General features: G+C 39.7%; 2 protein-coding genes across 2 annotated transcripts in view; both read right to left on the bottom strand.

The window, feature by feature from the left end:
- The window catches only part of LOC101856743 (gamma-tubulin complex component 6), a 52435-nt gene that overhangs the window by 15938 nt on the left and 12497 nt on the right, over window positions 1-24000 (bottom strand). The window contains exons 2-19 of the mRNA XM_005101834.3: window positions 11904-12080; window positions 10314-10441; window positions 9794-9918; window positions 9033-9121; window positions 8356-8416; window positions 8109-8165; window positions 7599-7726; window positions 7004-7046; window positions 6390-6541; window positions 5474-5678; window positions 4753-5048; window positions 4232-4301; window positions 2979-3088; window positions 2521-2612; window positions 1828-1970; window positions 970-1112; window positions 316-407; window positions 45-133 (exon numbers count right to left, since the gene is read on the bottom strand). Of these exons, the coding sequence (XP_005101891.1) occupies window positions 45-133; window positions 316-407; window positions 970-1112; window positions 1828-1970; window positions 2521-2612; window positions 2979-3088; window positions 4232-4301; window positions 4753-5048; window positions 5474-5678; window positions 6390-6541; window positions 7004-7046; window positions 7599-7726; window positions 8109-8165; window positions 8356-8416; window positions 9033-9121; window positions 9794-9918; window positions 10314-10441; window positions 11904-12073 (2193 nt within the window). The 5' untranslated portion in view covers window positions 12074-12080. The remainder of the gene's footprint in view (window positions 1-44; window positions 134-315; window positions 408-969; window positions 1113-1827; window positions 1971-2520; window positions 2613-2978; window positions 3089-4231; window positions 4302-4752; window positions 5049-5473; window positions 5679-6389; window positions 6542-7003; window positions 7047-7598; window positions 7727-8108; window positions 8166-8355; window positions 8417-9032; window positions 9122-9793; window positions 9919-10313; window positions 10442-11903; window positions 12081-24000) is intronic.
- Window positions 19436-22532, bottom strand: LOC106012234 (vicilin-like seed storage protein At2g18540). Its single transcript, XM_013084536.2, has 5 exons — window positions 22378-22532; window positions 21247-21437; window positions 20806-21136; window positions 19924-20114; window positions 19436-19815 (listed from the first exon to the last, which is right to left on the bottom strand). The coding sequence occupies exons 2-5, from the start codon at window positions 21432-21434 to the stop codon at window positions 19446-19448; spliced, it is 1080 nt and encodes a 359-aa protein (XP_012939990.1). The 5' UTR covers window positions 21435-21437; window positions 22378-22532; the 3' UTR covers window positions 19436-19445.

The raw sequence follows: 24000 nt of genomic DNA, 5'->3' as shown, positions 1-24000 counted from the left end.
CACTTAGGTTTTCTTTATAACAGTTCGCTTCAACACCCACTCACCTTTATATCATCCTCCATTTGCTGCTTAAGTCTATCAAACTCAACTTTTTTCTTCTCATCTGCTTTCCTCTTTCTCTCGTCAATGATACCTGCAAAAGAGCAAAAAATTAAGTAGCATCATATAGACGCGACAAGAAAAACCCTAGATTCACACAGAGGTAAAAAGAGATATCAAAAAGACTAACACTTTTGAGTCGCAAGAAAAATTGTTCCATTTCAATTATCAGAAATGTCACTGAGACACCATCTACTTGTTTGGGGGGCTGCTTACCTTGCAAACGTGAAATTTCTTCATCAGCAATCTTGCGGGCTGTCTGTTGCAATTCCAATTTGTCTTGCTCAATTTTTTGTAGTACATCATGCCTAAAGGTGAGGGAACAAAAAAAAAACACCCAAAGTAGACAGAGTTTTGTTTCAATTCATTTGAACAAAGAAAGAAAAACCCTGAAAGATACCCAGACAAGGATAACAAGAAAAACAAATAGATATTATCAATTTGACTAGCACTCTTAAAAAAACCCAAAAGTGGTTGGTTTTCGAGACAAAAACACTTTGACCCAAATTCACAGATAAATGAGAAATTAAAAACACTGTTCTAGTCAGATAATTTGTATCAAAATAGGGAGAAATTGACTTTGTGAACATACATTCAGATCACAGTTCTATACACAACCACATGCCTTGTGAAGCCTTTCTTTCACCAACACAACTACTCCTGGGAGCCCATTAGTGTATTCAGCCAATACTGCTTAGGATAGTAATCACTCCAAGACTTATTTCAAGCAGCAGCTAGTAATAAATTCAAAGCCCATGCATTCATACCTTAATGGGACAACAATCCATTTCTCCTCCCCACTTCCAACAATGTTTGCCCCATGACCTTCATCAACAATAAATTCCACATTATCAGTTCCCCCACTCTTACCTGTCCACAGTTATCCGTCGACCAACCTCCCTCATGCGCCCCACATACATCTGGCAGAACTTCTCTGTGAGTTTGAGCTCTGACTGGGAGAAAGTCACGTTGACAGTGGGAAGTTCACTCTCCGACAGGTTGCACATGAAATGCTGCCGATTCAACAACAACATACTCATTCATGAGCCAGAAAAGCATGAGCCCACATAATGTACAGAAGTCTTGCCCCAACTTTCATGAGAGTCATAGTGACATATTTTTTTCTTTAGCACCTTTGTTATTGAAATAAAGGGTAAAAATTTATTTTAAAATCTAACTTACAAAATAAACTACTTCACTGTGGAACTTATCCAAAAAAGATGAATGCGATCCTTTTTGTTGCAATATTCAGCTTTCATCAACTGTTCAAACATAACAGTATATACCTAATGTACTGATGTATGGTGACTATATGGAACTGTACTCCCCCATTCCCCTGCCCCGCCCATTGACTTCAATGAAAACAGTATGTGAAGCGCAGGGGGCAGAACTCAGAAAGAACTAGCTTTGGACAGATTGGAACATTCAACGAGCTCAAGCAGACAGTCTCTGCATCCATAGTACAACATTTAATTTTGTCACTATGAATTTCCTTGTTTTCATACTCAAAATATTTATTAATGACTTCGACTTCAATATTAACATCAAGACACAAAGAGGCTTTGAAGCACCTTGACTTCATTTCCGTGTGTGCAATCCAAGCACAGTTGGAATAGCAGAACAGTACCTTTGAGTGACAAATGCTTAATGTAGCGGATGTCTACAATATATATACAAATGTTTTGCTTCAGGTAACACATCAGATATCTTTGGATGACAAATGCATACCTCTGGGTGACAGATGCGTAGCAGGTTGATAGACTTCCCGCAGGTGACCAGATCCTGAGCCATGCCATGCAGAAACTGAGGCACTTCCCCACGCTCATTGTCTCCACTAATCACTGTGTACGCTTTCTCCCAGTACATCTCATCTACACAAAATCAAACCAAACATATTTCATTGTGTTTAAAGAAAATAAACAAACAGGGAAAGCCTTGCATTTATAGTACAAACAGCAAACTAAAGTTCCTCAAACAAAACCTTCATAACTTCCTTGCGTCCAACATTTTACTCATTATCACAGCCAGACATGTTAGTGTCATGAAATTATTCCTTGCAGAAGCCATCCTATGTTATACATGCCCAAAACAAATTTGTAGGCAATTTTTAAAAATACCAACTAAATATGATAATAATAATAATCCTCATCATCATAATAATCATAACAACAACACTAATAATAATAATAATAATAATAATAATAATAATAATAATGACAACAATGATTATGATAGAACAATAATAAAATTAAAGGGTTGCATTCACATAGCACATATCCTTGCAAGAATGTAGACACTTCACAATTTTTTAATGTACTATTCTGTTGCGTTTTTCATTTTCTTTACTCATCAAACCGCGAGTGCGGTTTTAATATCTTCTCCCGAGACAGTAACTACACAGAGAGTGGCCCAGTGCCGTACCTCGTGCCTCAATACATCCGTCATCTGCCTGTATCATGAACTCCTGGTAGCTGTCCGTGAACACACCATGGAACACCCAGTCTCGGATAAATCTGGAGGAGATCACAGTATCATATGTACAACCCCAAGGGAGATGGCCACAAAACAGTAAACTTTACTTAAAATATGTCAGAGAAAGCCATCAATTAACCGTAAACCTTTGACATGCAACACATGGCTTTTATAAAAATTTTACAGAAGTGGATACAGACTAAAACAGCAGCAAAGCTTATACATCAAGGAAATAACAAGAAACGACAAATTTATTTACTGTTAGTTGTAAGTTGAAGAATTATTTTCACCTATATAAAAAATACCAGCAATAACAGTTACAGAAGCACAAGCAGAACCATCACAAGGCAACTGCTGTGTGTACTAACACATGACTGATGAGACAAATCAAGACAACAAGTACTCACAACATGAACGGAGCGCTGGACATCTGCAGCACTGACAGGAGTAGTGGGTAGTGTGGGGAGCTGATGGCAACTGATGCCTCATTGTACAGGTAAGACAACAGGTTCATGCCCTGGTTATAGAAAAAAAAAAGTGGTATCCTCACTACCAATATGCTATACCAGCACTACGTTCATTAGTTCAAGTCAACAGATACATCCTCTGATCTCATGATCATGATGCACACTGGATGTATAGAATATTCATATTTTCAAATATACAAACCACAAAAAGAAAAAGCTAACAAGAGGCACTTCACCGATGAAAAATTCCTCAACTTAATTTGAAAATCTCCTCACAAAACACAAAGGGACCTTAGAAATTATATGAAAAATGCATGCAGCAAAATCAAAGCAGTTGCAAGGAATACACACTTTTACCTGAAACGTCAGATCTTCGTGCACTAGCAACATGTGACACAAGTACCGTCAGTAAACTGACCTAAGACCAACACTACAGGCCTCATTCTTTACACTAACAGAACTGAGCAACTTATCATATACTAGCTGGGCCCCTCTTCAATGAAAGGAATGATCGGTGCATTAACATCAACTGGAAGTCATTGGCTGACTATATACCCTACTGGAATGGGGAAATAAATCTTGAGAGAAAAATGACACACGTGTTACCAAGTAGCCAAATAGATTAATAGATGTCATTGTATAGATTGATTTTCTATTTCGCTTTCGTGGTTGTACACTCCGGAATTTCAAAGGGCACGGCCAGTGAATGGACACCTCACTTGTTTACAATGGCGTCTTAGAAGACGGACTTTCCCAAGATTAAAAACCAGTGTGCACTAAACAAAGCATTTTGGAAAAATCAGGGAAAGCAGTTTGTGAGGATTTTTTAAAGTTAGGTCCTAGCCATATGGATGCTGTGCACGCCTGCAAAGTTTCAAAGGTGTGGGTTAGGTAAGAAGGGAGGAGTTTGTGCACAAAGCCTCCCAAGTCCACTTTTATATATATAGATACTAGCTCTACTTTGACTATTTGGTCAAATTGTTTACAACTGGATATAAAAGATGCAAGCAGTCAATTTTGAACACGCTCATAAAAAAAAAGAATAAAGTGTGCACACAAGAGGATGGAGAGTGGACCGATGCATGAAGCTGATCATGAAAAGAGAAAAGCATCGGCGAGGAACAAAGAAAAAAAAAGCTTTGGAGAGAAACAAAAAAAGAAAAAAACTCAGTAAAGGGGAGAAGAGAACATACCGTGGGAAAATCTCCCGGTGGCTGTGATGGAGGAGGTCGGTCATGGCAGTGGCAAAGCTTGGCCAGGTACCTGTAACAAGACCAACAAAGCTGGATAGTTAGTGGTTGAAAAACATTTCACCTAAACAGATACCAAAAAATAAAAACGAACAAAAATGTTTTTACGTACAACATTGCGACCATTTTGGCTGTCAGGAGATATGCTTCATCATACATTCATAAAATTTAAACTCATCAGATACATACAGTGTAGACTAGCATTTCTTAGTTTTATCACATCTTTGCAAAGCTTTGTGATGAAATACGGCATTACACAAGGCAATCAGCTGACATGCAAAACACAAAAGTGACAACTTCAGCAAACTGAAATGTAAACATTCATCCAACAAAACACAATCAACATGACACACATTTGAAACATCACCCAATCAACATATTTAGCACACATAGCACTAGTTAAACCTAATAACTTTACTCAGAGAATATTTAAATCACAGCATCTGGTTGCTTAAGAGACGTACCTGATCTGAGCCATTGCCTTGTGGAAGTAATTCTTGAGCTGCAGCATCTCCAGGTCTTGTGGGACATTCAGGATGGCAGCACTGAAGTACTTCAGCACCCTCCGCACGGCCGCCACAAACGCCTGAAAGATGAGCCCCTCACGGTAAAAAGAGTTGAGGACTAAAGGTTTAGAAAACTGGAGCAGCCTGGCATGGAAAGTACCACATGCAACAAAATCTCCCAGAAAGTCAGCCAGGAGATCAGGGGAGATTCCAACCACATGAAGATCTGGAACAATCTGGAAACTCTGTGTCTCCTGTGGAAAAGAAATTAAGTTCAAGCAGTGTCATTACAAGTTCAAACAGTATCAGCTGTTCCCACTACACAGATTTCTTTCACTGAAACAAATTATTTGACCCACTTCACTGCCCATCAAACTAGAAGGATGTCCCTCCCCCCCAAAAAACAACAACTATATTAAACATTAAAATATTAGGATGAAACTCCATATTATGAAAGTCTTTAGGCTAAACGAACAAGCTAGACAAAGAAATACAGGAAAAAGCAAAGATAGCTTTTTTCCACAGCAAGAAAGTCACCAGTAAGATGATGGTCTCCATGAGCCATGTCAGAGATGGGTAATACAGGACACAAGAGGGATTCAAGCCTATGAATTCAAAATGATTTAAAACTAGATCTCAGCAGAGACAGGAATGCCAGTCAAACTGCCTTTGTACTCACCTGATCCAGTGGGAACACATCGGACGGCACAGCATTCAACATGTACAGAATGTGCTTCACCAGGCTCCTGCTGTCCACTGTGACAAAAGGTGTCACTGACGCTTCTAGCACAATAGAACACACCCGCTGACGGAGCTCAATCAGAATATCGTAGACCTCTGGTCCTGCCTCTGTCAGATACGGTCGCTCTGTAGGTCCTGGTTGACTGAAATTATATTTTCAGGCTAATAGATCAACAAGCCATTGAAGTATCAACTTAACCAAATGATCTGATGGACTCAAGCTGGTTCCTGTGAGTGACTACCTTTATCTTTCGGTGCATCAAATGCACATCTCAGCTTACAACAATGTTTACCTTGCAGTAGATGCACAGGGGCTCGGGTGCACAGGTCCGGTAAGACCCGGGAAGGCAGTGATCAAGGGATTAAATATCAATACAGCCAAGGGAAACAGAAGCACATCTTGAAAATCATACAGCTGGGAAACAGCAAGACACAGCTGTCACTAAGAAAAACAAAAAGAAATAAAGCTTTGAGCAAAAAAAAAAAGACCAAAAAAAAGAAGAAGAAACACAGACTAATGGGGTTTCTTTTTCTTCCGAACAACAATGTAGTGATATTGAGAGGGCAGTGGACAACTCTGGCAGCTTTCCACCCCTAAGCTGACTCTAATTATAACCAGATTTGGGATTAGTGATTCCCTGGTAAACAGTCTCCAAAGAGGTAACAACTTTTTTCCACTTTCCAAGAACATGCTTGGATATGCTTACACAAAAACATGACATTCACACATGTGGTACTAAGAAAACATTTAGATGTACTGTCACATGAAGCTGTAAGAACACATTCAGTAGTACTCACAAATGTACATCAATGAAGAACCTACATAAACAATACGAACATTCAATTGTACTCACAAGCCAATCCACTCCCAGGTGTAGTGCTGAGACCTGGCATCAGTCAAGGCTCTCTCCCAGATGCTGTCATCCACACAAGAGTGATCAGTTACGGTCATCACAGAACTTGACATGGAGTTGCTGCCACTGCCCAGACCTGATTCTTCCGACAACTGGAGAACACGGACAACAGGTCAGTGATACGTACACAAACACAGACACTGATATAGCACTGGGTAACTCTTCACATAACATGAAAGGTTTATTTGTTTGAGAAAAGAGAAGGACATCAACACAATAATGGTCATTTAGTATTGAGAAAAACAAAAAGTAGACAGGACAGAAACAGCAGAGAAAGGGAAAAGGATGGATTATAGTCAGTAAAAGAGAGATGGTACTGAACTGCTAGAACATGAGGAAATGCCAGATTGTTCAGCAGCAGAAGAATAGTGAGTCATAAAATAAAACTGATAACTTCAGAAAAGGGAATGAACATCTCATTCCAAAAGCAAAAAATCTTTCTGTAAACCCTAACTCACAAAACTAGTAGCATCCCCTGATGGCAAAAACATGAGCTGACCGACACACCATAGGCAGGCAAAGCCATATCTGAGCAATAACACTAAACAATTTACCTGACTGGAGGAGTTTGACTTCCGGCACTTGAACTCTGGAATCCTGTCAGAGCAAGCACAAGGGAAAGCATGTCACTTTACACCAATTCAAAACCAAGTTTTTATTTTCCTGTGTTGTGTTTGACAAGACTGCAACAGTTTTTCCGTACAAACAGAATAGAGATATGGGATGTGGTGTGAAAACATGCAGGCTCATAGGAATACAGCGCAAAAATATACAGCTAATGCCACTAAGGTGAAAATACAGCAGCATGATGAGCTGTCACTGAGTGTACAAAGACAAGTAAAGTTACTTCTCTTTTATTATAATTCATCATCAGCCTTTCATCCGTCCCTGAAAGAGTCTGATGAGTTATGGCAAGCTAAAAGTAAGCAAAAAGGTATAAAACAGCAACATCTTGCATACAACTCGTCCATAACAGCCATCCAACAAAAATTGATTATGACTTTTCTACCATGAGACAAAACTTCAAGATTTAACTTTTTTTTTGACAACACTGTTATTTACTCATTTCTTTTGCTACAATAGATCTAAAACCCTTAGATACATTTTGCATACAATCTCTTCCTAGTCCTATAAAAACCTCAAGCTCACCTGAGGTGAGGTACAGAGGTCAAGTCAGGCAGCTCTAACTGTACATGGAGGCTGTCAGCGCTTGTCTCGGTAAGGCCTCCAAACAGCGAGCTGTGAGAGCTCTGCTCATGGGAGTCACCCAATAGCAACTGAGAAAAAAATGGGGTGGGGGTTGGGGGGGGGAAACCAAACACAAGCATAGTCAGTATAAAGAAATTTTTTTGCCATGTTTCATTGTCAAGGAATGAAATTAACTAAACAGAATGTCATATTCTTTTTTTCTCAACTTTTTCCCCATCAGTTTTCAGATTCTCAAATTTTGAAAGTACACATCATCCACTTAATGCCACAGATTAACAAAAATTGCTGCAGAGCCCTTAGAAACTGAAGTACACTGTGACAATCACAACACCCCTTAGGCTCTCGCTTCTTCAATCTAAACCTCTTTACTTAACAAGCCTCATTTTTTTTTTTTACTGTAAAGTTCTACTGGATGTGTCATTCTTATAGTGTTAAAAAATCCAGATTTACCTTATGGGAGAACACCAAGTCTGGGCCCAAACAGTTTCCAGGCATCTGATTAAAAATCTGTGAAAAAAAAGTAATGGATAAAAGTCACAGATACAAGAGAGTTTCACAATCCACCAAACACTGCATATTAAATCCACATTTACAATGAGCAATTCAGACTTTCCTGGTATTGTTCCTCTGTAATTTACCTCTGATAATATTTTCCTCTTTATACTCAACTAGACTTGTATAACTTATGCCTACTTACCTTGCCATAAAGCTTTTCTTCATTCTTGAAGATGGAAGGAAAAGGTTGGGCAAACAACTCCCTGTAACGGCAAAGTATTCAGATTAACATTCAGTTGAAGACACCAGGGGAAAAAGAGTGTAAGTCATGGGAAAAATATTGAGAGCTATTGTCTTTCTTTCACATGTTCATTTGGACTACTGTCATTCTTTCCACGGGCAACTGTTTTAATTGGGTCACTAGTAAATGACTGCAGCAGTTTCTGATGAAATGGTATTGATAGACAAAAAGAAACAAGCCCAACAGCAGATCAAAACAGACAAAGACAAAAAAATTGATTGTGACAAATGCCTTTCATCGTCTGCGCTCTTCAACTGATTTCATCATGTCACTTTAATGAGTATAAAAATAATAAAACAAAGTGAACTCTGTTATCAAGTTAAAGAGTTAAAGAATTACGTTAAGAGTGCAGCGATGAAAGCAAAAAACAAATATAATGTTTTTGGCATATTAATGAACAAACAGTTTGTAACACGCTCAGAGGCATGATCACACAGCCAATAAAACTGTTGGTGCTATACAAGCATCAATTCCTTACTATGAGCAAAAAATAACAAATTTAACTCCCACTTTGGAGACGGACAAAACTACTTCAATTTTTTTAATTTAACCAGAAAATGGTGTTTTCTGAGACTCACTTAGGAAAGTGCATGTAGTAGTGTGAGTATCCTGGTAATTTCTTCAGGTCTCCATAGCAGACAGGGGCATCCAGTGCAATGTCTAAAGTCTGAAAGAGTACAATAGATATAAGCACTAGTGTCTCAAGACAACAAACAGAGAGAAACAACAAATCGTTAAATCAAATACATAGAATATAATCATGAGGGAAAAAAACAAGAGTAGAAAAAGAATACAAAAGTCATTAAAGGTAAGCAAGAGGACCTTATGTTGTCAAACATGTATTGGATTTTCACGGTTTTTAAATTACTGAAACCATCATATTGAATTTTCGTAACTAAGCAACTACGTAATCAGACAAATGACTTAGTTGTGCCGACATATATTTTTCCTCGAAAAATGTACTCCCAGCAAACTGCCCCAAACATCTCAGGAGCCTATACTCATAGCATTAAGAACATTTTCCATTATCTTTTTATCTTACATGAAACAATCATGATGGTCATGTGAAATAAACAAGCTGAACCCAGCTGCAAACAAGCAATATCAACATACACATGCCTATGGAAGACTGAGGAGAGGTCACAAGCATATATCACTTGAAAATATGACAAATAGACATCCACAAAAGCAAATGGACCAGCCAAGACCATTCAACAGCCACTAGCTTTGCTACCTTCTCAGTGTTTTAGACTGATATTTTAAGGATTTATGCACTTTCTACAAAGACCAATGATCAAAAACCAAAAAAATGTTGATTCAATGACCACAATCTTCTCACCTTTCCACGCTCTGGACCAGGATAATGGAAAACATTTTCAGAGGGTTGCTCAATGGGACTGTTATCTGAGCTGCCTTTCAAAGCCACCAGGAACCTCAGTGCAGGGGTCAGGTCACTGTAGCGCTCTGGAAAACACGGAATTAAAGTCCTCTGAAAATATCACTGATGACCATCTAGCAAAAACATTACTACTCACTTTGTTAGCGACAAGGTAAGAAACATAGTCGTTTCAAGACCTCAGGTACTGACAGAGATTATAAAGTTTTAGCAAATAGGTTTTAGTATAATAGTAGGCCTATAACAAGTCGACTTTGCACGATATCGCTGGTCACGTTAACATATTAACAAAATTGTGTTAACATACTCTTAAACACGTTTCATGCCAAAGGGTTAGGTCAATACAAGGCAAAAGGGAATTTATAGAAAGATTCCAGGTAAGTAGGAAGGAAGAAAGATTTCAAGCTATCAGGAACATCAATACAAAGATCATTAAAAGTCAAAATAAGACATCAAATATTACCATTTTCCTTGAGACGTTTGAACAGCTTTTCCAGTCTATCTGCATCTTCAAACCTCCTGAGCTGTCGAAGTTTGTACACCTCCAGCACAATACTCTCCTCATCTTGATTCACCAGTGCATCATCCTCACTGAAAGGAGAAATAATCAACTACAAAATAAATTTCACTTTTTATTGATTCCGTACTTCTTAAAATCCAACCCTTCATCCTCACAAGGGGAGGTGGGAGTAAAAACAAATAGGGGATCGCTGCGTCTGGGTGAAGTAGGGTGTGACTTCATGTCACTGAGGCATTACACTAGAAGGTCAACTCGTGTCTCGCCAAAACATCGGTGGTTAAAGGGGCTCTGGTGAGACCTTGACTGGCCTAGCAAGCCAATGGACAAATGGCAATAAACCAAGAAAAGTAAACAGACAGCGAGCTAGAACAATGATCAAAATAGGCACATGAAATGTCTGCAGACTTGGACACTAAGGACCAGTAATAGTGAAGTTCATGGACAGAAAGAAGATGTCAGTCATGGGTTTGTCGAATAAGGAAGACAGGCAACAACAGCAAAAACCTAGCCAGCCAGCCAGCCTCGGGACCCTATAACAGCAAGTACTCTGCAGCAGAGTTGGTTTACTATAGAAAATTGATTCTCCTCTTGACGTTTAGCGGCAACAGAGGATGAAAATGAGTACCAGTAAGTAATCGATCTAGTGAGGAAATTTGGTTTACAATGGCATAACATATAATGCATAAATATGGTACATAAATACATACACCCATACTAAAACATATGCACAACTGCAAAAACTCATTGCTAGTTGCCACTGTGAAGCATCATGTTTTATGAGCTGAGATTATCGTGTATTGCTCAAGTACACACCCCAGTGACCATCCACCTAAACACTGTAATAGTTGTACACTTCACATTTATTCCATGGGAGACCTAGCTGAAGATGCGGTTCAAAGTCATCTACACCTGCCATAGCCATCATAATTACATGAACTAGCTCTTCAAAAGTCTTGAGACTGTAACTTTCTTAGGCTTCTTTAACAGACATAAAATACTACACTGAAAATAAAGACACACACATACATATGAACAAGGAAAATATACATCCTGGCAACTAACTTTTTTTTAGTCACGGACAAATAAATATTTGTATGTAAAAGACAGGGAAACAAATCTGTCTTTAAATCCTCTTGTCCTCTGTACTCTACCTCAGTCACAGGCATCCTCTCCCCGGCCCACATCCTTGCTCATGAAACTGATTTTTATCAACCCTGAGAAGACTCTGTTAATTAAGATCTATTGGAAAAACACCACAACTAACTTAAAAACAAAGACATAAAAAGAAACATGCACCACGCAATACTGTTTTAGTAAGAGTTTTACGGCACTTGCAACACAATAAGGTCATATAAGTGGCGAAGAATAGATTATGTGTTACAAGAGAGTAACATACACAAAAAAGCAGGACAGATAAGGACGATAGATGTTTGTTAGGAAAGAAGGAGCAAACCACACCTGAGCACCCGCCAACTACCCGCACACAATACTGATGGAAAGAGATTTCACTAGATGTAATGAGAAGGAACTTACACAGGTCTGTTCTGTAAGTACGAAAACAAAGCATTGTAAGCACACTGTCTGAGTCGCCGCTTTGCCTCAGTGCGACTGACAGCTGGCTGGACCCGATACGCTCGCTCAGCAGGTCCCAAATGTCTCTCACATAGCTGGGCGAGTGAACTCAACACACTTGTCTCTGTCATGCCTGATCTACAGGAAGTAAAAAAAAACATGATGAATCCTACCCTAGATAATATGAATGAATGAATTCCACAAAGATATATATATTATACTACAGTCGAACCTGCTCTAAATGGCCACCTGTATAAGACAATCACCAGTACAAATCACCACTTCTAATTTCCTCCCTTGAGTTTTTGTATAATGACACAGTATAAGTTATTATAAGATGTCCGCCTAAGATAACCACTTTTCTCCTGGACAATCGGTGGTCCTCTAAAACAATTTTATCTGTTCATACATATATATGTATGTCAAGCATGTCTCTTTTCTTTCTCTCTTAGTCTGTATTTTGGTTAGTTAGTTTTAGTAGAGGTTTTACGGCGCTCGCAACTGCATAAGGTCATATGAGCGCCAAGTCTGTGTTTTATGCAAAAAGAAAATTACAATGAAAAAAGAGAAAGATACCTTGCGGTAGGAAAAGGCAGGAACTGTAGATTTTGAGAGTTACAGGAACATAATTACTTTGCATCGGAGCACCTTGACAAGTGCTATCCTAGGGAGCTCTGGACAAAAGCAGCCACAGATAGATCAGCTGAGGATGCAGTTCAAAATGGAAGAACAGGAAAATACATATCCCGTTCCCAACAGAACAGAAAATCAAAGGAAGCATTGTGGTCAGCCTTTGAGCAGGTACAAATTACAAAGTGGAAACAGCTGCTCTGAAAACTACAGCCACTCAAATCAGATTTCTATGTTCCTTTTGCAACATATAATCCTCTTCAGACGCCCTTTCTATACAAGCCGTTCAATCAAACAAGAGACACTGAGCTAAATGACCAGTGAGCAACTATTACTAATCTTTTTTAATGGCAAGTGTTTTACGGCACTCACAACTGCATCAGGTAATATGAGGGGCGGAGGACACACCAAACATTTTTCAGTTGGTAGGAAATTTTGAATTTTGCCCCGGTGGCGACCAGAGCCGGCTTTGATCAATTTTGGACCACCAAAGGATCTTTAACGTGCGTAACATGCACACGTGACCTCTAAGATTTTTCGCCCTTGTCCGAGACAGCTTGGTGTAGATCTTACCTATCATAAGATTAGGGGTGTGGCTGTGAGACAGCAGTAAGAAGGAGCCAAGGAGAAGCAGTAGAAAGGCTGCAGAAAGAGTCAGAAGCCCAGAGGACGGGGCAAAGGAGGTGAGAGGGTGGGGGCAGAAAGTGGAGATGAAATCAGACGACAGAACTTTGTTAGAGAGAAGGAAAGGATGTGAAAGGAGAAAACTTTTTAGAAAATAAAATTTTCTGTCACTATCCGTATTCGAATCCGGGACCTATTGAATGAGAGGCTAACACTCTAGCCTCTAGGAACGAGGGCCCCCTATTATTACTAAGCTCTTAAAAAACTGCCCTGTTACACCACAGTGGATACCATCTCACTGCAACCTGTTTAGGAACAAAACAACAATTCCCTTACAAAATAAGTGTCTCGATCAGAGCAGCTCAAACAAAGGACAAATTATATTCGGTGGCTTAGCTCTTACAGCCCTAGTCTAATATACTTCCCTCTCAAGTTCTTGTTCACCCTGACCTAGTTGCACATTTCCCTCATAGAGCACCAGTCACCTCAAACCCAGTCGGGTATTTTTACCAATTACCCTACCCAAATGTCTCCAAAAATTATTTTTCATGTTATCTTCTAAAACTTCAAACAAAAGCATATGGAAATTTGTTTAACATTTTTAAAAAATTACTGACACAATTACCAATATTCAAGTAGTGGCTGGGCCTGAAGAGTCAAGGACTCCAGTTTCAAAATGGCCAGAGAGAAGTGAGAGCTAAAAATAGCAAAATGGGGTTATGGCAGGTTTCACAAATTGGGTGTCCAGCATTTCCCAAAATTGACCAAATACAAAGTGTTCTAAGCATGAAATATGATATACTGTTTGAAAGTTTAACATTTCAGGATGCTAGAAATGCATTATATTTCACGAGCGTCAGCTCATCGCAGTGAGCACAAGAGACCTTTGAAGTTAACTCCCCCTGATTCTCAGAGGAAGCTTACTGAAACCTTCCTGTAAATCACAGAAAGTACACAAATTATACAACACAAAAATACTCACAATCCACAAAAAAATACCCAAACAGCTGATACAGGAAGAAAAAATGCTGGAATCCCAAGATTCATCAACAGATCATTCAATTTATTACATAAACATGCAAGTTAAAATTGGAAATAAACTATAATATTCTGTAATTGTCAAACAAAACACAAACATTCCTAGGCTCTTTGTAATACTAAAAAGCAAATCAAAGTGTACTAGAGTACAGGTTCTTTATGAAAATTAACCGAAAAATAGCCTGGTAAGAGCCAACCAAGTGATTATTTCTAATTATTGGGTTATCTCCCCTGAACATTGGAAAAATATGTCATCTGGGAGGTTATTTCTCCCAAAATGCATCATGTAAACATAGAAAATCAATGGGAAATGAATATCAAATAACTATATGTGGTAAAAAAAGAGCATACAGTATACATTAATCCTTGAAGAGGTGCACTATCTTGCCTCAGAAGCAGAGTAATCCTAAGATTTTCATCATAATTCAGGCAGGTTATTAGAAATGCTTGTAAATTCCTTATTTATACATATAAAACACAAACCATGCATTACTTAACAAGTAATTAAAAAAATAAATAAATAAAAGCAATTAAAATTTCAGAACGGCTTTAATTAAATATAGAGGGACTTCTGAGGTTGAAAGTGGGGGGTCTTCAAGTTTTGTCACATTGTCCACTCCCCCCCCCCCCCCCCCCCCCCCCCCCAGTAAACGTCAAATCGGCAATGTCAGGAAAGAACCAGGCATCTCCAGTCTCTTTGCTGCTGCTCTCCAGCTTTTGATGCATGCAGGAGACATGGTGCACATGGCAAAGTTCAATTACTTCAAGGACCTGTGGACACCAAAGGCATAAAAACATCTGTCAACATTGCAAGTCCCTCCTACAGTAAGATCATTTCATTAAAATGCATAGACCATTCTCACTCTGAACATTTGGTTCATATTGAATGCAGTGCTCATTGCACTGTATTACGGTTTATGTCTTCTAACTATAATCCATGCTTAACAGGACATTAAAACTTTGAGTCTTCTTGCATACAGATGAAGTCCAACGTAAATAGTCACCCACACAAAAGCTTCAGAAAAAGAAAAAGACCCCAAAGGGTTATACAAGGTACAAATAGAACATTCTACATATGCACAATAAATATTCAAAAGTTGCATATCTAGTATGAATTCACATATCCAAATACAGTAGTCTTCGCTTAAGATCCCACTGCTTACGATCCCGGTTCGCTTAAGATCCCGCTGTTTAAGAAAACATAATTTTTACTTTACAAAAGTCACCTCTAAGATCCCACTCTAATTCACCCTGAAGGTCTACATTCGGCTAAGATCCCGTATTTCAGATAATAATTTGCAGAACAAAAACCCGGGTGGGCACAGCCGATTAGCCAAGAGTGAAAAGCTAAGATCAATAAACTGTCAGTCGCTTCAAAGATCAGTCACTATTGTGAATGTGATCACATACACGTTGTAAAACTCTATGAAGCGATACAATGTTTGCCCCAGACGGGATCACACCGGGGTGTGAACTGACCGATACGTTTGTTTTCCCCACGCATCACACTCACACCTAAGCTTTCCCCCTAAACTTACATCAGTCGCTGGGTGGGTAGGACCTACACGTTCGCTCTAGGCGGGATCACATTGAAAAGTGAACTCTTCCCTGACCATTTCAGCAGTTGTCTCTACTCCCGAATTTGCGAGACAGACTGAATTTTAATTGGTGTGTACACAACGTAATAGTGTGTAACGACAAAGGTGGTGGGGTGGGGGGGACTCGGTCACAGATGGAGAGCTATACATAAAGGGGAGGGGCAACTGGATAAAGGTAGATCTTGAGACTCATGATAGGATAATAAGTGAAAATGGCACGTCCTCATTGCCACTATGCACTGTGATAGGCCATCATGGTTAACCACTCTTTGCTCGCCGTATGTCGTAAACCCACCCAGAGGTCACGTCAGTTCATTCTGGAGTGGGGGGAGACCATTTTCGGATTGTGAGCCTTAACATGAGTCACCGTAGATTCTTCCCTGGGTTTGTCGGTTAAGATCCCGCTTCGCCTAAGATCCTGCATTTCCTTGCTCCTGAGCACCGGGATCTTAGGTGGAGACTACTGTATTTTGAAGTAGCCTACTGGTATATCAAATTCAACTTTGCTATTACCTATTGTTTTTTTCTGCAGGGCCGGACGGGGCAGCAGGGATAGATGGAACAGAAGGGCTCGATGGGGCAGCAGGGTCAGATGCTATCACAGTTTTTCGCCTTGGAATCTTTCGCCCTGATCTTCTCTTTATTTGTTCACTGTGTAGAAAAGGGGCTTTTCCTGAGGACTTTAAACAGCCAGGCGATGGCCTGTGCTTCTCAGGGGTCCTGGGAGTGGCCTTCTCTGGAGTCTGACATCCCTAAATGAGATTAAAACACAAATATTAGAATTTATAGATTGTCCACATATCTACTCTCTAGCTCCTCTTACAGCATTCATAAAATTGAAATACTCCGCGGAAAAATAGTAAAGCAAAAGGTACTAGTATCATGCATCAAATTCTTTCTTCTAAAGTGCAATATACCCCCCAGGGCAGTGCTACTGACTGAAGTGTCTTTAGGTCATTCGCAGGGGGGGCATTAATATGTTTTCAGGGCTGCCTACCTCAAAGTTCCCTTTTCAGGTAGATTCAGGGTCATTTTCAGGTAGATTGGCCCAAAATCAGGTAGTACAAAGACAAAGAAGAAAAAAAAAGATAATCGTTGCCCCATCGAACGCGCTTGCTTTCCGTGATATTGGGTAATTATATTTTGAAAACTTTGTGCATGCACGTGTGTGTGTGTGTGTGTGTGTGTGTGTGTGTGTGTGTGTGTGTGTGTGTGCATGTTGCCATGCTCTCGAATGTGCCCATATATGTGCGTGGGGAAGGAAGGGGGTGTATGGGTGTGCACAAGTTACAATGAACAGTGTGTATGAAATGGGGCGGGGTTGTTTTTTGTTATTTTTTAATGATTTTATGGACTATCGTTCAAGGCACCTATCATTCAGTATTGAATCTGTTATTGAGTGCAGGGTGATTGCCAAACTGACTTCAAAACCCCTAGCCCATACCAATAGAAACTAAATTAAAACATAATTTTCCCGACACTAGCATAGGACACAGATAAGTCCTTCGTGACTTAGGTATGACAGACAATTCATTTTAACTAGTTTTACCCTAAAATACATAATGAACCCTGATCTGGGCCTGAGGAGAGGCAAGAAGAACATCAACTGCCAAAACCAAGTTTGGTTTCAGCAATCACGGATTTTAAAAAGCATGCAAGACAAGACTAAGTATTGTTTTTTTTTCAAAATGCTAAATCACAGTACCACTATTTAATCAGCAACAAGCCATCATGATGCATAGCCATCCAACATAGAGCTTTCCGAGGGTTGAAAATGGCATTTCCTCATTGCCACTATTCAATTTGTCATCACTGACAAACCCGGGAACACCAACCTTGAAGATACAATCATCAAGCCTGTGCTCTAATGTTCCCTCATTTACGCACTCGATTGTCAAATGTCAAAGCCACTTCCACTTATCGTTTTTATTTTAGCATCAGTTTCTTGCACCGCGGCCTTTTGCTGCAGCCGTAGACTTTATTGCATCAAACACCTCCCCTCAATTCCGACGCCCCGCAACACTCCTATTTTGAATGAACTTTGATTAGGCTTTCCCCAACAACCACCGGCCGGTCCCTTGCTCATGCCGTACTCACAAACTCTCACAGGTTCATTGACCGGTCACGATGACGGGCCCGACAATCTAGGACGCGTGGTTTTTTTTCTCCCTTTTTTGTCATTATAGTGACATCAGTGAGAATATTGATTTACTGTTCATGGCTACACTGTGTTTTTTACGCTCAAACTGCAGGTTACAAATTTTTGCTAACTGTATATCTAACGTTAACGAACTATCATCGGACAATTATCTGAGCGGTAGCGAAAGCGAAAGTAGATTTTGATTTTCCCAATGGAGTCTCAGTATTACACCTACACTTCCGCCTGCCGCTCATTCGCGCAAAACGTACTCTCGGACTGGGGAAAGCCGAACGTAGTATCACAAACGCGACCAGTAAAATATGAACTCAGAAGGCTTTCAGATTTGGTTTCGAGGACTTTGTGCATTTTCTCGGCGATTTTTTTTTCTTTTCAGACACCCGGGTACCGGTAATAAATTCCCACTGTCCCCCTGCGTAGAATCCTTTTTTTTTGTACTGACCAATTCTCTAGACCAAGACAGATTTTTAAATGTTTTGCTTCGATACCGATTTTCCTTCTATATTCACAATTGTTTTCTGGATAAATGAATTAAATGCACAGATTTTCCAGCCGCAGCAAAAAACTGAAGATAGACAGAAAGAAAGAATGAATGAAAAGAAAGAGGAAGATTATCTATCGTGAGTAGACAGATTTCAGCCGATATGCACGTGAAAAACTATTGCCGACCGAACGGCACAGATAGACAATGGTCGAGTGTAGGAAATGCGCAATCTGGCAGTTTCTAATACAATTTATTGCCGAGAGTTGCCATAAATATCTGACAAGTTGCGAAGGCAAGTGCTGCTCTCTCTCTCTCTCTCTCTCTCTCTCTCTCTCTCTCTCTCTCTCTCTCTACGCATGGAGTTAATATGATGATGCGGCAAGAACGGAACTTTCGGAATGTACGGATTTCCGTAAAAACAAAGAAGAATGGAAACACTGCAGAATGGGGGTTTTTTTCTGTTTATTCTCTCGGAACCCATCGCAAATCCGGTAGTTTTGAGACCTTATCGGTATGTCGGTAGAACAGGCCCAAAATCGGTATCTACCGGAAAAATCGGTAGATTTAGGCAGCCCGGTGTTTTTATGCACAGTAGAATTGTACATTGTAAATGGGCTGATTCATCAATGTCATGCTCATGTCTGTGCCTGAACTGCAACAGGGAATTGCTGCTTTTTAAATTTTCTTTCCTAATCCTTACTATCGTCATTTTCCTCTATTTCTTTAGTATGTTTGTCACACTCTTGTGACCCACTATTTACGGGGTGCCTTGATAGTTGAAGCAGACTTTGTGCTGTTGAAGCTAGAGAGGAGAGGAGAGTAAGCCCGATTCCATGTGATGACTCTCTGTTGACATCCACCCCTTGGCGCTCATATGACCTTGTGCAGTTGCGAACGCGGTAAAAGCTCTACTAAAACAAAACAAAAATGCAATATAAAGGCCATTTGTGTAGCAAACAAAATCCACTTAACTACAAACAACACATTACGTACGGGTATTTCATATTTACCTTTGACCCTACATTCTGCTGGGTTTTCGGTAACCTCTTGAGCAGGTTGATAAGACCAATTGCTGCAGTTGTCTCCTTTGCTTTCTCCTCTTCTCGTTTCTTTTGTTTCCGCTCCTTATCTATCTTCTTTCTGGCAGTCTTCATCTGATCAGACATCCTGGAATAGTGGTTTTTTCTCACTTCACTGTCATGCTTTCGCCTCTCTTCTTCTGTCATGTCACACCGCCTCTTTCCGGTACTCGAAGCAACCGTGGTAGATTCATGCGGCTGTCTCACTGTGGTGCTACAAGATTGAGCTGCCTTTTTCTCTCTGTAACGCCGGCCCCGTTCCCTGAAAACCGCAAAAAATGTCACATAAGAATTTCTATTTGTTGCAACTGCTGCAATCAAGCCAAAATTTTAAGAACAAGAGAAATAGATGAATAAAATACAAACTTACCTCTGCGCTAACTTTTCTCTCTCTATCTGCTGAAGCGCAGCTCGGGTGGGCATCTCTTCAGCCCGTTTTGTCTTCTTTTTGTCTCTCCTCTCTTTATTCCGGATCCTCTGCTGAAGCAGATACGCCTGATACTTTTCAGGCTCTTCTTCTTTCCACCGATGTCTCAACTTTGAGGAATTCGAAGACATAATCTGGAAAATTTAACAGAACACTCTCTATTCCCAAACAATGACCTACATTCAAATACAGGACACAATCGTTACCAAACAAAAAATGTGGCAAATATTTTTAAATTGAAAAATATTGAGCTTTTTTAAATGAAAAATATTGAAAAAAGAAATATACCCAAGGCCTAAACGAAAAAACTGGAAATTAATATAAAATTCACAATCCAAAGCCCAAACTCAGCCAAGACAGATTGTACAGTAGCCTAGGCCTAAGCCCTAACTAAGCCACATAGCAAGAATAGACTGAAATTGCCCATCAAGCTGAAATTTCTCCCCCTCATCTTCATAAAAAATGGCTGAAAAAAAATTAAATTCTAATAGAAATACAGTAGAACTCGGATTCAACGAGGTCGCCGGGCCTGATCTAAAATCTCGTTGAATCCGAGTGTTCGTTATAGCAAACATGAGGTTTTGTGTAGGTAATAACAGGCACTGAGCAAGTAATGTATAAAGAGGTTAGCAGAGTAAGCCCAATTCCCCGTGAGGACTCTCTGTTGACATCTACCCCTTGGCGCTCATATGACCTTGTGCAGTTGCGAACGCGGTAAAAGCTCTACTAAAACAAAACAAAAATGCAATATAAAGGCCATTTATGTAGCAAACAAAATCCACTTAACTACAAACAACACATTACGTACGGGTATTTCATATTTACCTTTGACCCTACATTCTGCTGGGTTTTCGGTAACCTCTTGAGCAGGTTGATAAGACCAATTGCTGCAGTTGTCTCCTTTGCTTTCTCCTCTTCTCGTTTCTTTTGTTTCCGCTCCTTATCTATCTTCTTTCTGGCAGTCTTCATCTGATCAGACATCCTGGAATAGTGGTTTTTTCTCACTTCACTGTCATGCTTTCGCCTCTCTTCTTCTGTCATTTCACACCGCTTCTTTCCGGTACTCGAAGCAATCGTGGTAGATTCACGCGGCTCTCTCACTGTGGTGCTACAAGATTGAGCTGCCTTTTTCTCTCTGTAACGCCGGCTCCTTTCCCTGAAAACCGCAAAAAAATGTCAACTAAGAATTTCTATTTGTTGCAACTGCTGCAATCAAGCCAAAATTTTAAGAAACAAGAGAAATAGATGAATAAAATACAAACTTACCTCTGCGCTAACTTTTCTCTCTCTATCTGCTGAAGCGCAGCTCGGGTGGGCATCTCTTCAGCCTGTTTTGTCTTCTTTTTGTCTCTCCTCTCTTTATTCCGGATCCTCTGCTGAAGCAGATACGCCTGATACTTTTCAGGCTCTTCTTCTTTCCACCGATGTCTCAACTTTGAGGAATTCGAAGACATAATCTGGAAAATTTAACAGAACACCCTCTATTCACAAATAATGACCTACACTCAAACACAGGACAGTCATTACAAAATATGGGAGAAATATTTCAAAATTGAAAAATATTGAGCAAAGAAATATATCCAAGGCCTACACGAAAAAAATGGAAATTAGTGTAAAATTTATCATCCAAAGCCCAAACTCAGCCAAAACAGATTGTACAGTGGCCTAGGCCGAGCCACATAGCAAGAATATGCTGAAATTGCCCATCAAGCTGAAATTTCTCATCTTCACCCAAAAATGGCTGAAATAAAAATTAAATTCTAATAGATTGTTTGTAAAAAGAGCCCAAAATAAACCTACAAACGATCTAAATCTAGAATGTAGATTTCTTTAGATCTAGATCCAGATCACGGCCACGACCCATAATAAGACTAGATCTAGATCTAGCTTTTCTATTTTTCACCTTAAAAGGCTGTTAAAGTACCAATATTCCTTCTTTCAAATCATTAAATTAATTGCTTTTCTTTCTTTAAGTACCGAAATTTCATTAAAATCACCAAACAAGTAACCCACACGCAACACATTCTTTCCGATTCCATAACAATCGATGTTACATCGTTCCGAAGCCGTCGTGATAGATTTAGTGCATTTCCGACAGTAAGCGCGATCGACTGAGATAGACGTCGTTCCGAAACAAGAATGGTCGATTTAGTTGTTCTTTCGATCAGATGATTTACTAGTTTTCCCAATATTTGCTCCATTTTTTTCATTTAGTTTTATATCAAAGTTAACAGAATGAACACAAAACAGTATCAGAAATTCCGAATTTGATAAGAAAATGAAAAAAAAATACAGAATATTATTTTAAGGGAAACTAACATTCCCGTCGATCATTGCTGGTCGGTTGTGTTCGGAACGACCATATTATTATTATTTTAAGCCACACTGTGGACTTACCGTTCAGAGAAGAAGTCCAAACCTGCAGCGTATTCGAAGATGTCCGTCACACGATGACAGAAACAAGGAACGTATGAAAGGTCTCCGTCATTAAGAAGAATAAATAAAGCTTTCTTTGTTCAACGTCGATCGTGATTGGTTGTCGGAAAGAAATGGGTCACGTGAGATACTGGCCCATAATTTCATACGAAGTGTATACAGACCCGGTAGGGGAACTCTTTTGAGATTTCGGAAAGTTTCAGCGCCCAGACCCGGAGTGTGTGTGTGTGTGTGTGTGTGTGTGTGTGTGTGTGTGTGTGTGTGTGTGTGTGTGTGTGTGTGAGAGAGAGAGAGAGAGAGAGAGAGAGAGAGAGAGCAGGGGGGAGTGCTGTAAACTCTCTGGGGAAGTGCTAGCAAAATGTAGCCCCAGTTGGCAGGAGGGAACGGGAGAAAGATAGAGTGGAAAATAGGTGGGGAGAAAGAAAGACAGAGACAAACAAAGAAAAAGAGAATGCGAGCGATTAACAGAGACAGATGCGAGATATATATATATATATATATATATATATATATATATATATATATATATATATATATATAGAGAGAGAGAGAGAGAGAGAGAGAGAGAGAGAGAGAGAGAGAAAGAAAGAGAGAGAGAGAGAGAGAGAGAGAGAGAGAGAGAGAGAGAAAGAGAGAGGGTGACAGCTCAATTGTAATTATGACATTGTTCTTTTCTTCAAATTGTGATTCCTCCAACTCCAAAACGGGAGGAGAAACGATCGTTCATCGAAAAGACATCCGCAATCTTCATTTAGATCTAGATCTAGGCTAGCCTCGAAACTAGATCAATGATTTACGTCTGTCTGTCTAGATCTAGACCTAGGCCATAGATCTAGAAGAACTTATGTCTACCCTGAGCACAGAATTCTACACTAAGTGTACTAAGTGTAGAATTCTGTGACCCTGAGCCAAGAAGAACTTTCCGAAATCCCATACCGGGTCTGTATACTTTGTGACTTGGTTCCCGGTTACCGAGTCTGTAAATTTTATACATGTACTCCCAATTTCTTAAATCAGGACGAAATAGCCAAATTTTTCCTATTTACACGCTCAAAATAAGTGTTAGTTTCACATAGGGGGGCAAGTATTCCACAAATTTCATGTGGAAAGGTAGGCGTAGATGGCATTTTGAGAACACCCTATTTCAGAACGACAGGTGCAATGAAAGTGTCGGTCCCAAACATTGGCCTAAGGACATCGCTACCTCAGAATAACAATGTTCTATCTGCTCAGTACCTAGTTCTAGTATTGAGAAACTTGACATCAAAGATTTTGAGTTTCACAACACGTCAAGCTTTTTCGAATGAAATTCTGGGAATATATTGATGACGAATCCGGGTAGTCTTATAAATTTGATAGAGCAGATAGAACATTTGGTTTCAGACCTCATAGTCTTAGTGATTCAAGATAGCCAAAACTGTTAGATAGAACTTTGTAATTCTGAGGTAGCGACATGCAAGGCAACTTTTCAAGGATATTTTTTATAGGGCCGCGGCTAAGCATGGGCGAAGTCAAGTCGAGATTCGGAATTCGACGAATTCGTGGGGTCTGAGTCGGAGATCGAACATTGGGCAGGAGGACGAG

Source organism: Aplysia californica, unplaced genomic scaffold (genome assembly GCF_000002075.1).
Source record: "Aplysia californica isolate F4 #8 unplaced genomic scaffold, AplCal3.0 scaffold00300, whole genome shotgun sequence".
In the NCBI taxonomy this organism is placed as follows: domain Eukaryota; kingdom Metazoa; phylum Mollusca; class Gastropoda; order Aplysiida; family Aplysiidae; genus Aplysia; species Aplysia californica.
Note: the sequence above shows the minus strand (reverse complement) of the source record. Positions and strands in the feature narration are given on the sequence as shown.